Source organism: Eubalaena glacialis, chromosome 8 (assembly GCF_028564815.1).
Source record: "Eubalaena glacialis isolate mEubGla1 chromosome 8, mEubGla1.1.hap2.+ XY, whole genome shotgun sequence".
Lineage (NCBI taxonomy): Eukaryota > Metazoa > Chordata > Mammalia > Artiodactyla > Balaenidae > Eubalaena > Eubalaena glacialis.
Genome location: NC_083723.1, coordinates 114,251,457 through 114,264,502, shown reverse-complemented (window position 1 = coordinate 114,264,502; position 13,046 = coordinate 114,251,457). Strand labels below are relative to the sequence as shown.

Sequence of the window (13,046 nt, the reverse complement as noted above, 5' to 3'; positions counted from 1 at the left end):
CTCATTCAACTCTAGAGAACTGGTTGCATTTCTCTACCTGCTTACTTCTCGGCTCTCTAAACTGACTTGGTTATTCTGAAATCCTTAACTCCTTGGGCCATGTTTTTTCTTCTTAAAAACTTTAAAAATATATATATACTATATAATAAATAATAAAACAGAACTAGTATGAATGATAATAAAAGCTAACATTTACCTAGTACTTACTATGTGTCATTATGCTAAGTGCTTCACATGCCTTATATAATTTAATGTTAATAGAAGTTACATGAAAAAAAGTATTCCACGGTCAAATAAGCTTGAGGAAATTATGGGTTTAAAAAATCTGGTTTAACAATGGCACCTTTAATATGTTAACACACATTTACAAGATGGTGACAACATAGTTAAGTGTAGTCTTATTATTTAACTACAGATTTCTTGTTACTCTCAAGAACACACTTGCAAAACTGTCCTTAAATGTTACTAGTTTTTCATAAAAGCACTTGCAGCCTACCCTCCTCCCTGCATGAGGACCATGTCTTTTAAATTCTTCATCCTGATGACAATGCACTGAAAATACACTTAAGTACCACCACTCTTATATTTGGGGGCTTATGTTCTTTTCTGTATCTTCTATGCACATATACACTTATAAATGACGAAACTGTTCAATTTCTGACAAGTTGCTTTCTATCTTTTCATCCTTTTCCCACACTCTACCTGGATTTCTAAGGTTGAATTCTTTTTAAATTTTTTTCTCTTAACAATACTTTTCCTAAAGAAGTCCTCCACAAGACTAAACGATGCTCACCTATGCAACTAATTCCTGTATCTACAACTGCAAGCCTTGATCCTGGAGGCACACACACACACCCCCTATAACCTGAAGGAAGAACCTGGTAAGCCTGCATTCCAGACTCCCACAGCCTGGCTTCTCCTACTCACCCCAATGCCTACCTCATACCAGCCTGGCCTCCTTCCTGTTTCTTCCTGACTCCGCTCAGCATGCTCCCTTTTCCTCCTTCCCAGCCAAATCCCACTCATTCTTGGAGGCCCAGTTCAAATGCCATCAACTTGACAATTCTCCCCAGATCTTTCCAATCCAATCTCTCCCCTGCTCTGAACTCAAATGTCAGATGGCCATGGACCACACCTTTGTGATAAATTTTGAACTGTTGTCTTTTAACTTCTCATGTGATTGCAAACTGTTTGTAAATATATGGAGGGTGGGGACTACGTCCTTACCTCTGTATCCCACAGCGCCTAGCACAGTGTGAAACAGGCACGAGATACTCAACCACCACCGAAAGAATGAGATATTAAAATCCAAGGTAGTCCAATGATACAACAGACACGAGAATAATATGTACATTCCTCTTTATTTAATACAACAAACACATAACACATACAAAAAGAAAAAACACTCATGTAAAAGGCCCTGTCACAAAGGATGTTTATCTACACTGAATCAAATAAGGCTCCTGCTTTAAAACAGGGGTTTGCTTAGCTACACCTGGAATATGAGCAAGGCTGTTACGAAAAAAAAAAAAAAAAAAAATCCCTGCACTGAAGGAGTATATCAATGGGGTCAATTTACTAAATTCACAGATCCACATTTAGGAATGTTCAAGTCCTCTCACATGTCCAAAATTCAACAGGATTTTATGAAATGTGATTTTTTTTTTTTTTTTTTTTTTTTTGGTTAAAAAAATTTACCTGTCCTTCTTTCTTCTTAGAAAATAGTGACAAGAGCTCTTTAAAAACTAGAGACCAGCAAACCACCCAAAGTTTGGAAAGCTTTACCATTAAAGTTCAAAAAGTGTGTAGAACTGAGAATTCAAAGGCAAGATGGCAGTGGGAAGAAGAATTTAACTTAGTCATTTCCTGGTCAATCACTAGGAAATACAATGGAAACAGCTAGGCTCAGTGCAGGGTTCAGTAGCAGCAGTTTGTCCATATTCCTGCTCTCATTAGAGCCGGAAATTAAACAAGCACCAGTTCATCTCAAAAGAGCCTTATACAAACACACACACATACATACCCACACCCATCCACATGTCGTCACCACCCCCTTTTATTTAAATTTATTATTATTTTTTTTTACTAAAATAATACAAAAAAGGGAGACAGGTATATTTACAAAAATCCATGGCTGGTACAGTACATAATTTTTAAGACACACTAAATGCTACAATCTTTCAGGTCCTGAGATTATTACAAGTATCAACTCAAAGCTGTGTTCAGGTCCAGTTTTAAAGGAGGAAAAAAAATCCCAAAATATTAAGTCACACACTTACTTAAAATACAGTATATCCCTTCAAGTTAGCAAAAACACACCTCCCTATAAACAAATGCAGTACAGTAACCAGGGCCTTTCACCCGGAGGAGCAACAATTATGTAGGCTCCTTCCTTCAAGACTCGTTGTAAAACATGTTGGCATCTATATCAAGTGTGGAGGCGGCTAAAGTGAGAACACGATGTGTAACTGGAGGGAAGCTCCTCTACAGAGTGAACGTTCACTGTATAAATAAGTCCTGTTTTTCCTTCTGTTACCAAACAAAAGTCTTTCCTTTATGAAAATTCATACCGCAAGGGTTGGAAATATGTGCTTAACCCAGACTAAAGATCAGAATCCTTATTTCCAATCATTTATAGCAAATAGGCCTGCAGTCCCACAATAATTTTTACAACTGCAAATAAATTTTCTTGCTTGTAATAAAAGAGAAAACACTCATCACTTGGTTACCGTGGTAGACTTTGATTAACATATTATTTGGGGCACAAAATTTTCACCAGCCAGAGATTTCCTTTCCTTTTCTTTTAAGCTTTACAATGTTCAGCGAGCAACAAACAAGGGCAAGCTCCAGATTTACATACTCTTCTTAAGAACAATTAGATATTTTTGATACATTCTATAATATAGTTTTTCAATGACAGCCAACAAAAGAACAGTACAAAGCTTGAATCCTTTCTCTGGAGGCTGGCCAGGAAATTACGTATAGGTTGGAAACCTACCTCTACTGGTGAAAGGGCCCCTTGCTTATCTGAAGGTCTCAGAAGGTATATGTAATTAATAATGTAAGCATAGCCAGGATTTTAAAAGTTGGCCAAACTTGGTCAACTTTCCGACTACCTATATAAAACAGTAATACATTTATCAACTGAGAATAACTTCTCTTTTAATGCCTCTGGCCAAAATTGGGGTAATGCTTGGTAATTTCACAGGTACAGGAAAGAAAACCCAATATGCGGGCACAGGGCACACTACCCCTGCAAACAGAAGAGAGAAGCAAAAAAAGGAGGGAAGTTTATGGCCGCAAGGACAGAAAATATAATATAGCTGAGATGTGACAAATAAAGGGCGGGTGGTCACATAGAAAAACATGCCACTTGGCTGGTCTTGGTTACTGCTGACTCCTAAATGTGCTTAGAGGGTAGATGGAGCTGTTAACTTCAAAAACGGAAGTATCTCCAAGTCATCTTAGGTAATAATCATCTTGTTTGTATTTCAATTAGGTTTCCATTAGTGCTTCATTACAAAATATTTTAAAACTAGATTAAAATAGAATTATATTATTATTGGCAAATGGGAGCAAATAATGTATAGAGAGTTTTCTGAGGAACATAAAATTGGTACTAAGGATTCACATGGCCTATCTGACTCAGACCTTTGCAAAGTAGGTTTATTCCAGGGGAAGTAATGAAAATAAGCAAGGCAGAGTATTATGTGAAATAAGAGCCCTAACAAAGGTCTGTGTCTCTTCTGAATAATCTTGAAAAGTATTGAGGAAGCCATGCAATGTAGCTACTACTACATCATATAGTAGAGAAATCTATTTTTAACACAAAGAAGAGAAAAATAATTCAGGTCACCAGTGATGACTCTAAGTTCTGGACATATAGACCCCTTTGATTTTACTACTGAGATTTTTAGAAGTATTCTTGACCTGTTTGGGTAACAGTTCGGAAAAGTGTCCAAAATTTAAGTACTAACCCGATCTAAAATGTACATATGTAAGAAAGGCTGGAAAAAAGAAGTATTACAGTATGAGGAAATTAAATAAAGATCACAAATAGTTACTTTCAAGCAAATGGTACTTTGGGAGTATCTGAGAAAAATGTAATTTAATACTAAGTTATTCAAAGGCAGTCTGATTAAAATCTTACCAGTCCCTGTCTGAGTCTGTGCTGGGATGTAAACAGTCTCCTAGAAATGCCTACAGTCTTTACTTTTGAATTCAGTGGGAACACAGCATAGATGGCCAACGTGAGTGAGAAAAGGAGGTGAAAGACAGTTTAACCTTTCCTCCCCTGACTCTTAGCAACTTATATTCTAGTGTAGCAATTGGTTGATGGAATGGTTAACTGAAGAGCTCAGACTAGAGGAAAGAAGAATGAAGACTAAAGAAAATGAAGAAGTAATAAGAATTTGACATTAATATTCAAAGCTACTTTTTAATTATAGTCTGACCATCTGTTTAGCTCCACAAACCTGAACACTGTGCCACAGAATCTAAAACTTTCTCAGAATTGAACACTGGGATGGTTTTATCTTAACAACCCAAAGACATGCCATGATTCTAACTACAGTTTGCACCAGTATCTGTACTTAGCTTTTTAGTATAAAGTTCACATTTTAGGATAGATGAACACACAAAATATCTCTATTTTTATGTTTCCATTAATTTTCCCTAGAGGAACAAACACACATTCAACAAAACCCTTATGCCTTATTTCTTTGGGTAGAAGTCTTAATTAACCTCTGTTATTTAAAGAATGGAAAAAAGAGAAAAAGTGTGGAAAATTTGTGTGTTTATCTGCATAGTTGATATTTAGAGGCTACTAACTAAGGCTTTATCTGGAAAAAGCAACAAAAAAAGCAAAAAGTGACTTTTAAGGAAAAACATCCTATGCTAGAGATTAAATGGGCCTCAGCCAGTTCTGGGAATTAACCCAGAGGCTTTGTCTGCTTGGGCCTGGCGCTTTCTGCTGACTCACTTACACTGGATAATTTGTTCCTCATCCCCCTACATTCTCTTTCCTGACCCTGAATATGTGCTACAATTTAAATCTACATACACCCCCTAACAAATGTTGCTAAGCATTTGGCTCAGAGAGGTGGCATCCATTTTTTCCTGTTGTTGTTGTTTCCAATGATAAAAGGAAAATTCTATGTATTACTGCTTAATATACCCAGTGGAGGGTAGGATAAGATGACCTTCCTTTCCTCTTTGGAGTTGAGCAAAACATGTTTCCTTCTACCCCCGCCCTCCCCACCCCCTCCCCAGCTATAGGAAAAGAATCCTGCCTCCCCCCTCTCCCATTTTCCTACCACCTGAGCAGTTGATGGCTCCAACTCTTTCACGGTTGAAGAAGCATAAATTACAAAGGTAGACTGGCTAAAAGTACACCCAGCTGACTGTATGTAGTGCTTGCCCCTTCAGTGCAAAGCTGGATAAACCTATAGTTACAGCAAGAGTACACAATCTCAATTTACAAGAAGGAGGAGACTCCCATTCATTCTTAGAAAGTTAAAAGTTTAGCTATCCCTCACTAAACAAGTAATATAAGGAAATCAGACTGAGAATATGGCAAAGTGAGGCAGATAAAATGTTTGGGATCATTAATCAACTCCAATAACCAATCATCCAAGCTTTAGCTAGCTTCAGCTCCACAACCTTGGCAAAAATCACATGTGTAATAATACCATAAATGGCTAAAAAAAATCTACTTACAATTAAGAAACTTAGTGTTATTTACCCCCTCCCCACTTATTAACCTGAAACTAAGCATTTTATCCAACCACAAATATAATATGTTTAAATAACAAATATGTATCTAAATTAGAATTCCAGTGATTTTTTTTTTAAACTTAAAAATCATATGGTACTTTTTTATACCCATCATAGGGAAACATTTTTTAGCCTCTGCAGGAAAATGGTAATACTTTTTTAATTATATAGGACATTTTAGAAAAACTCAAAATATTTTTGAAAAAGTCTCTGATATCCCTGGGAGGTAGGTGAATATTATTATACCCAATTTTCTAATGGGTAATCTGAGGCACAAAGGTTAAATGATATTCCCCCTAAACATAGTAATTCAAGAGTAACGTGACTGAACTGAGGCCACCTGATAACAGTCTTGCTATCAGGTAACACTACCAGGAGCCTCTGCTTTCTCCTTTTTGGCCACCAGTCTCCTCAGTTAAAATGTAGTTAAAAGGGGGGCATTTATTACATATATCTGTACTGGGCTTTGAGGATTGGTTCAATTTAGTCTCCCTTAACATGTCACATCTGTTTTCAACAAGAAACAGATGAATATTAGCTATCGAATATTATGTTATTTTGCTCAAGGGAGAAACATAAATAACCATTAAATCGTATTAAGCCAAATGTAATTATTTGGCAAGTAAGAAAACTGAAGCTCTCTCAAGAATGCTATGGGTTATATGAGTGTTTTTCCTCAGAATCTGAAGTCTTTCTACTTCTAAGTTTATTAACCTTTTGACAGATATGCAGCTATATGAATTCTTCAAAACTTATTTCCCAGAAGAATACATGATGCATTTTTAATATTGACCAAGTTGCTAACTTCCTTCAAAACTCAGAAACAATACCATGGTTCTAACTCTAGCTCTCCCATGTCTTTAGTCTTGCCTGCCGTTGTGTACCTTATCAACTTGACCCAGAAAGACTCTAAGATTCTTGTTATTCCAATGCTTTCTCTAGTATTATGCACGCCAAGTTTGAAGGGCACAGAGTAGTGGATTACATCCAGGAATAGTCAATGAGTCCACTAAATTTATTTTACTTGTAATAACTGACTTATTTTATTTATATCTATATCTATATATCTATATCTATATATATATATCTATATATATATAGTTATAGTTGTTGTTGCTGTTGACTTCTACAAACAGATATTCAAAGGGGGAAAATAGTATCTTGTGAAAAGACAATTTCCCAATCTACCCATTTGAATTGACTAAAAGCAATGGAATAAACAAGGCAGTTTTGCAAGCATTAATAGGGGAGTGCTTAGAAAGGATGCAATGGTACAGCAGCTACTAGTTTTGTATATATATTACATATGTATACATATATATACAGATATATATATGTATGCATGTATGTATGTATCTTACACATATATCCATATTCATATAAGGAAAAGGAAGAATATTATAGCATGACATGATCTTGGCAAGTTTTGAGATTCTTCCTCCTGAATCCCCTGACGTATTAGCCTGTACTTTAGGATATCTGAGAACAGTTTCAAAAGAAGAGAAAAAAGAAAGAAAAAAAAGGCACTTAACAAAGACAAAGGCCTGAACTGAGTATGTTTTAGAGGAGTGATATAAGCCATTTTACCAGAGCTAAGAAACGATCTACAGAGTTAAACCTTTCCCCTTAAATTTTATAAAATAAAATTAACATGTTTGTAATCAGTCATTTATCTACTACTGCATTTTTCTTCCACATCACTATTACAAAAACAAAAGCCCCCTAAAAGCAAAAACAAAAACAAACAAACAAAAAAACAATCATACATGCACAATAGAAAGTAAAAGTGCCCTTTTGAGAACATAAGGTCAGCAGAAACTACAGTGCTGAAGCACGGGGCAAGTTCTCAAGTTTGGCCTGATTACAGATTTCTCTCACTCTTCTAATTTAAAACAAGACAAAACAAACATCAACGAACAAGAAAAGCAAACAAAAATTCAAAACCTAAATGATGATAAAAAGAATACAGGGACCAGTGTGCTTTTATGGTACACCCCTAAAATAAAGTATCCTAATTCTATACATGGGCCAAATTATATGACAAAACCTCCTAGAAGTAAAGAACTGTAAATTAGATTAAAGTTGACCATTACAGGCAAAGTTCATTTTACAAATGTAGCAGCAAATCTGATAGATAACTGGAGTTCTAAGAGATGATCCCAAGGGACACAGCGTTCGCATAAGCAATGGCAGTTTGAATAACAGTAGAATTCCATTTCAGAAAATGTCTTGAACCAAGTAGAGGTGGAAAGGGGTGTGGTAGAGGGCAACGAGAGGAGAAAGATTAGAGGTGTCTGCCCTTTCCAAACCTGGGTAGTAAACAATTTAGATCTGCTTTGGGAAAAAAAAAATCCTGGGTTAAAAATCTTTTCAGATAAGTTGTTTTCAAACAGGTGTCAAACCCACAGCATTCAAACGTGTGTGTGCCCGGTTCTTCCTCCTACCTGGGTGATATGATAAACCCTATTCAGCTTCTCTGATATTAAAAAATGTAATTTGGGCTAACAGCATCCATCAAAGGGGTGGTAGGCATGAAAGAATGTACTAACACAATCCTCTGATTCCCTCAATATCAAGATTTTGTGACTTCAGATTAACCTCACTTCTTTCCCCAAAACTTAATTTCTTCAGGCTGCTTTAAAATCATGATTTCTTTTACCCTCTGATCTCAGAAGCATATGAGAAAGAATTATAATCGACTTATAATTAAATTATTGCTTACATCTATTGTGGAGGCTCTGAATGAGCTTGACACTTTGCTCTCAGTCTCCAACTGAGGCTCAGCACTGCTATCTCTGGAGACAACTCTGCTGACCATTCGTTATTGCTCGTGAATACTGAGGATTAACTTGTATGTACAGTAACAGCTTATACATCAGTGAAGGCAATTTAAAATACAAGACAGTTGAAAACAGCTTACTTTTCCTGAATCAAGAATCCCGCTGAATGGGACATAATTGTGTGCTGATTACTTTTACACTGGGATGTTGCTAATGCTCTTCAGAAATACACATTGCTCTATATCCTTTCCAAATTACTCACCATTTTAAAAAATAACATAATTTGACTTTCAAGTGCAAAAATAGAATATGAGTCACAAGCCTCTGTGCTAAAAAATAACCGATTTGTATGTATGATTTTAGTAAGACAAACTGTAAAAATAGGTGACTGTACAGTATGGACACCATTTTCAATGTTATGGCCTAGAAAAGAAAGAGGTATTTACATGTAGTAACTCTTTGATCATACTTTTTAAGAAATATAAGGATGTTGGTTTCACTTGTACAACATAAAAGGGTAGTCTTGATTGGAGTGGATTAAGGTAGTGAAAATGTGGTGCAGTGACGCAGAATCAAGACCGAAGAGAAAAGAACAGAATCTCCATGTATGAGAACTCCTCAGAGCCAAGGGCCTTCAGTTATTTTTACCGGTTAGTTATAAACGATACTGGGGGAAGAACTGATAATCCTGTTCTTCTCTAATGAAGACAGAGTCATCAGGGATCTTCACATGGCGTGACTCAGAGTTGATGGATTAAAGAAATTAAAGTTGTTACTCCTCAACTGAAAGTCCTAATGAACTTATATATAGATAAATATATGTGTACAGATATACACATACAGATGAATACACGCACAACTATCCTCAGGAAGAGAGATTAATGTGCATTCTGACTTCTCTCCTGGTATGGGAAGTAAAACAAAGGCAGCTTCCCAAAGGAAAATTCCTAGAGATTAGCAAAGACTTCTTTTTTCTAAATTAAATAAAAGCAAGAGGTATGCTACATTGGAACAACTCAAGAATTGGGTAAGCTTCCCTAGTTAAAAAAACCAAACAAACTTTAATCAAACATACTCAATTCAAGTCAAACCTATCTGCACCATCCCAATATCCTTCCAAAATATCCACCAGGGTTGATACAACATTCTTATTTGCTTTACCGGTAAACTAAATTCTTAGAGGCAAGTAATTATATCAATGATTCCTTTGAAATAATCCTTTCCTCTTACTGTAACAAGTTCTTAGAACTAAAGTTTTCAGTTATTAACTTTTTTTTTTTTTGGCTATAACCAAGCCAATGTGACTCTGAAGTCAAAATATAGGCTTACAGATCTAAAGAGATCTGTGCTCATTTATTCACAGTCCTAAAGCTATTTGGAACTTCTGCTCATGAAAGGAAAAAAAGGGCCTGGTTAATACCCTTATCTGAGTAAACGTAACAAGATGATTTGTAATGAAAACATATGCAAGGAATCTTGCTACTACCAATCTGATGCTGGTTTTTTTAGGTTAGTCTGTCATTGTTAATGGATCAAGCTTACACTATTCTTGAGTACAGTTTGAAAACATTCAGAAGCCTAAATAGGAAGAAAAAAGAGAGACAAGAACAATGATGAGGTGAAAAAAAACCCAAACAAAATGTATCCAAACATAACCATAAATTTCTCCCTTAACGTCCTTTGTTGAATACGCTATTTGCATGAGGAAGCTATAATAACGGAGTCTTATTATCTGCAGGTTTACTCACATATCAATACTCTGAGTAAATATTAGTAAAGCTTTAAAATCCCAAATGCTCCAAATCAATTTCACTACACTGGATATAGGGAGTAAAAATACACTATGATTGTTATAAAGATAATCCCCTGTACACATAATGATCCTAATTTAATTCTTCCCTTTAAAATACCATCTTCAAAATTCCAAAAAAAATACATATATGCCATTTGAATGACCAGTGAAGAAGCACTGTAATGCACACTTCGACCTGTTTACATCAATAGTTAATAATCACCTGAAACACCACTAGCTAAAAGAACAGAAGGAGACGTTGTGAACCTGAGGTGATGTTGGGGGAAATTTACAGTTCCTACTGGCAGGCCTGTAAAGGCTAAGTGGACCAAAGCCACAGCCCTACATCAAAGATCCCCATTTCTCAAGAGGAAAATGTGAACACAGTCACGTTTTAACATCAAGAATGGAAATAAGAATCAACCAGTCAATACCAGATGCACAAACCACCTGAAGAAGAGAGTTAAGTACCTGCTTCTGAATGGAAGATGTAATTGACCCTTTTACAAAAAGGGAACATCTAAGTTTTGTCTGTTAAGAGCAACGGGCTCAATTTTTTGACTTAAAAATGTAATATATATCACTGTGCTAAAATGACTTTCCTGAAGCATCTTTAGTCCACTGATTTACATAGGAGTTGCTACACACTGGAGAAGATTCAAGTTTGTTCAGGATTTTTGAAGGTACATGATTTATACTCAGCTACTGTCTGTATCAGACATAGGGTCATTAACTTTTTTTGTGGCAAATTTGCTGCACGGTCCACCCAGACATGATCATTACTCCTGACAAACTGGCCTAATTTCAGATATATTGTCTTTTATTATGCAATTATGTCTACAAGTGTTCAGATCCAACCCCCAGGATGGATGGAGTTTACCCAAATCCTCAATTTCCTTCTTCCTCCCCCGGGAAAAATCCAATTTGTATTTCTGTGGGTTTGACAACTGAGTCTCTTTCAAGTCAGTTAATATGGTAACTCTGTCTTTCTTTAGAAAAGACCAAAAGGTCACTAACTTTGCACGAAAGCATTTCTTCCTCCTGCACCTGGCTTTACTCAAGTAATGTTTTCTTTTCTTTTTCCTCCTCACCACAGTGCTTGGGACGAGAGAATGTAAACATCGACAGAACAGCAGCCCTATGACCACATGAGTACTTTTCCATCAGGTAGATTCCATCAGCCAGCCGAGTGTGTCATCTCCTTTGCTTGCTGGGAAGTCACTGAGATTTCCGTGGTAATTTAGTGTCCCCTTTACTTTGGCCTCCATCTGAGAAAAGAGATGTTTAATTGGTATGGGTCGGCACGTAATAAAAAATAAAAACAAAGCAAAAAGAACAATTAACTTGTAATTATCACGTGGATGATGACACTGCTAAGAAGCTAACCTTCCGTACCTTACATGTTACAGCATCGTAGAGGTTGAGAACATAAAGGAGATAAAAACTCAGCAAGAATGACCCTCTTACCTCAAATGACTACGCTTTAATTGGTTTTCAGTGTCCTACAAATACTATTTCAACAAGTATTTATTATCTACCTCACTGTAAATTGTGTCAAATGCTGTGAGGATTATAAAGAAACATAAAAGACATAATCCCCCTCCTTCAAGGGACCTACCACATTTTTTGATTCCTTTAGAAGACAAGGTCAATTTCATTTTCTTGCAAGTGAGATTAAATTTCCTGCCATGACACAGCATTTAATAACTCTCAATTATTTATGTAAATGATTGGACCACACTGGTAGTGAAAACTCCAGCTGAGTCTTTGTTTTAGTCCTAACCTGGCAAAAGTCGTAAAAGGTAGGAAAGCTTGCTACTGGGAACAATGGTTTCTAGTTTTACATATGGCTATGTAACTTTTACTGGGAAAATGTTGATCACTCTACTTAAACTGGACACGAGTAGGGCCCATTGACCTCGAGAGACAATAGAATATAGAGAAAATCTCTAATAGATCATTCATTGCCTTAGCAAGGAAAATTAAGCCCCCACCAGGCCTGAGAGAAAAAGAGGGAGGCACAAAGGGCAGAAATACACAGGTGTAAAGGAACAAACTATTGCATTCAGTAACAATCTTAAGGCTGGAGGAGACCACAAAAGTCACAATGCTAAGTCCACTCGTGTGAAACCTAAATTACTCGGGTGAAACATAAGCAAAACAAAAAAACTGCCTCCACTGAAGAAAAGATGTATCAATGAAACAAGACAGTTATTTCAAAAGCTGTATAAACAGAATATTATTAAAATGAACTTGGTGACAACATCTAAGGAATTGACTTTTCTATTTTATAATGAGGTATTATACCCTTGCATTTGTAGACAGAAATGATTTGACTTGAGGCATAATTAAATTCGTAAAATGGCAGAGTGGGATTTTGCTCAAAGAAGCTTTGGTTAATTACCAAAATAAAATACTCATATTAACTGGACTGTGAAATTCTTTAGACCAGGGTTTGGCAACTATGGCCCGTGGGCCAAATATGGTCTGCCACCTCTTTTTATGAATAAAGTTTTATTGGAACCCAGCCACACTCATGCTACATATTGTCTATGACTGTTTTCCTACTGCAAGGGCAGAGTGGAGTAGTTGTGATAGACTATGTGGCCTGCAAAGCCTAAATTATTTACTATTTGCAGCTTTATAGACAAAGTTTACTGACCTCAGTCTTTAGACTAGATAAGGTCAGAAAATTAACA

At 36.2% G+C, this 13,046-nt stretch overlaps 1 protein-coding gene across 4 annotated transcripts in view; it reads right to left on the bottom strand.

The window, feature by feature from the left end:
• UBN2 (ubinuclein 2) overlaps positions 1 to 13,046 on the bottom strand; it is an 84,402-nt gene that overhangs the window by 8,219 nt on the left and 63,137 nt on the right. For 3 of the 4 annotated variants that reach the window (XM_061198091.1, XM_061198093.1, XM_061198092.1), the window contains one exon: positions 10,998 to 11,615. In XM_061198091.1, coding sequence (XP_061054074.1) covers positions 11,566 to 11,615 — 50 coding nt within the window. In that variant the 3' untranslated portion in view covers positions 10,998 to 11,565. Of the gene's footprint in view, positions 1 to 10,997; positions 11,616 to 13,046 lie in introns of those variants that run through there. The other variant, XR_009701795.1, reaches the window with a different exon arrangement.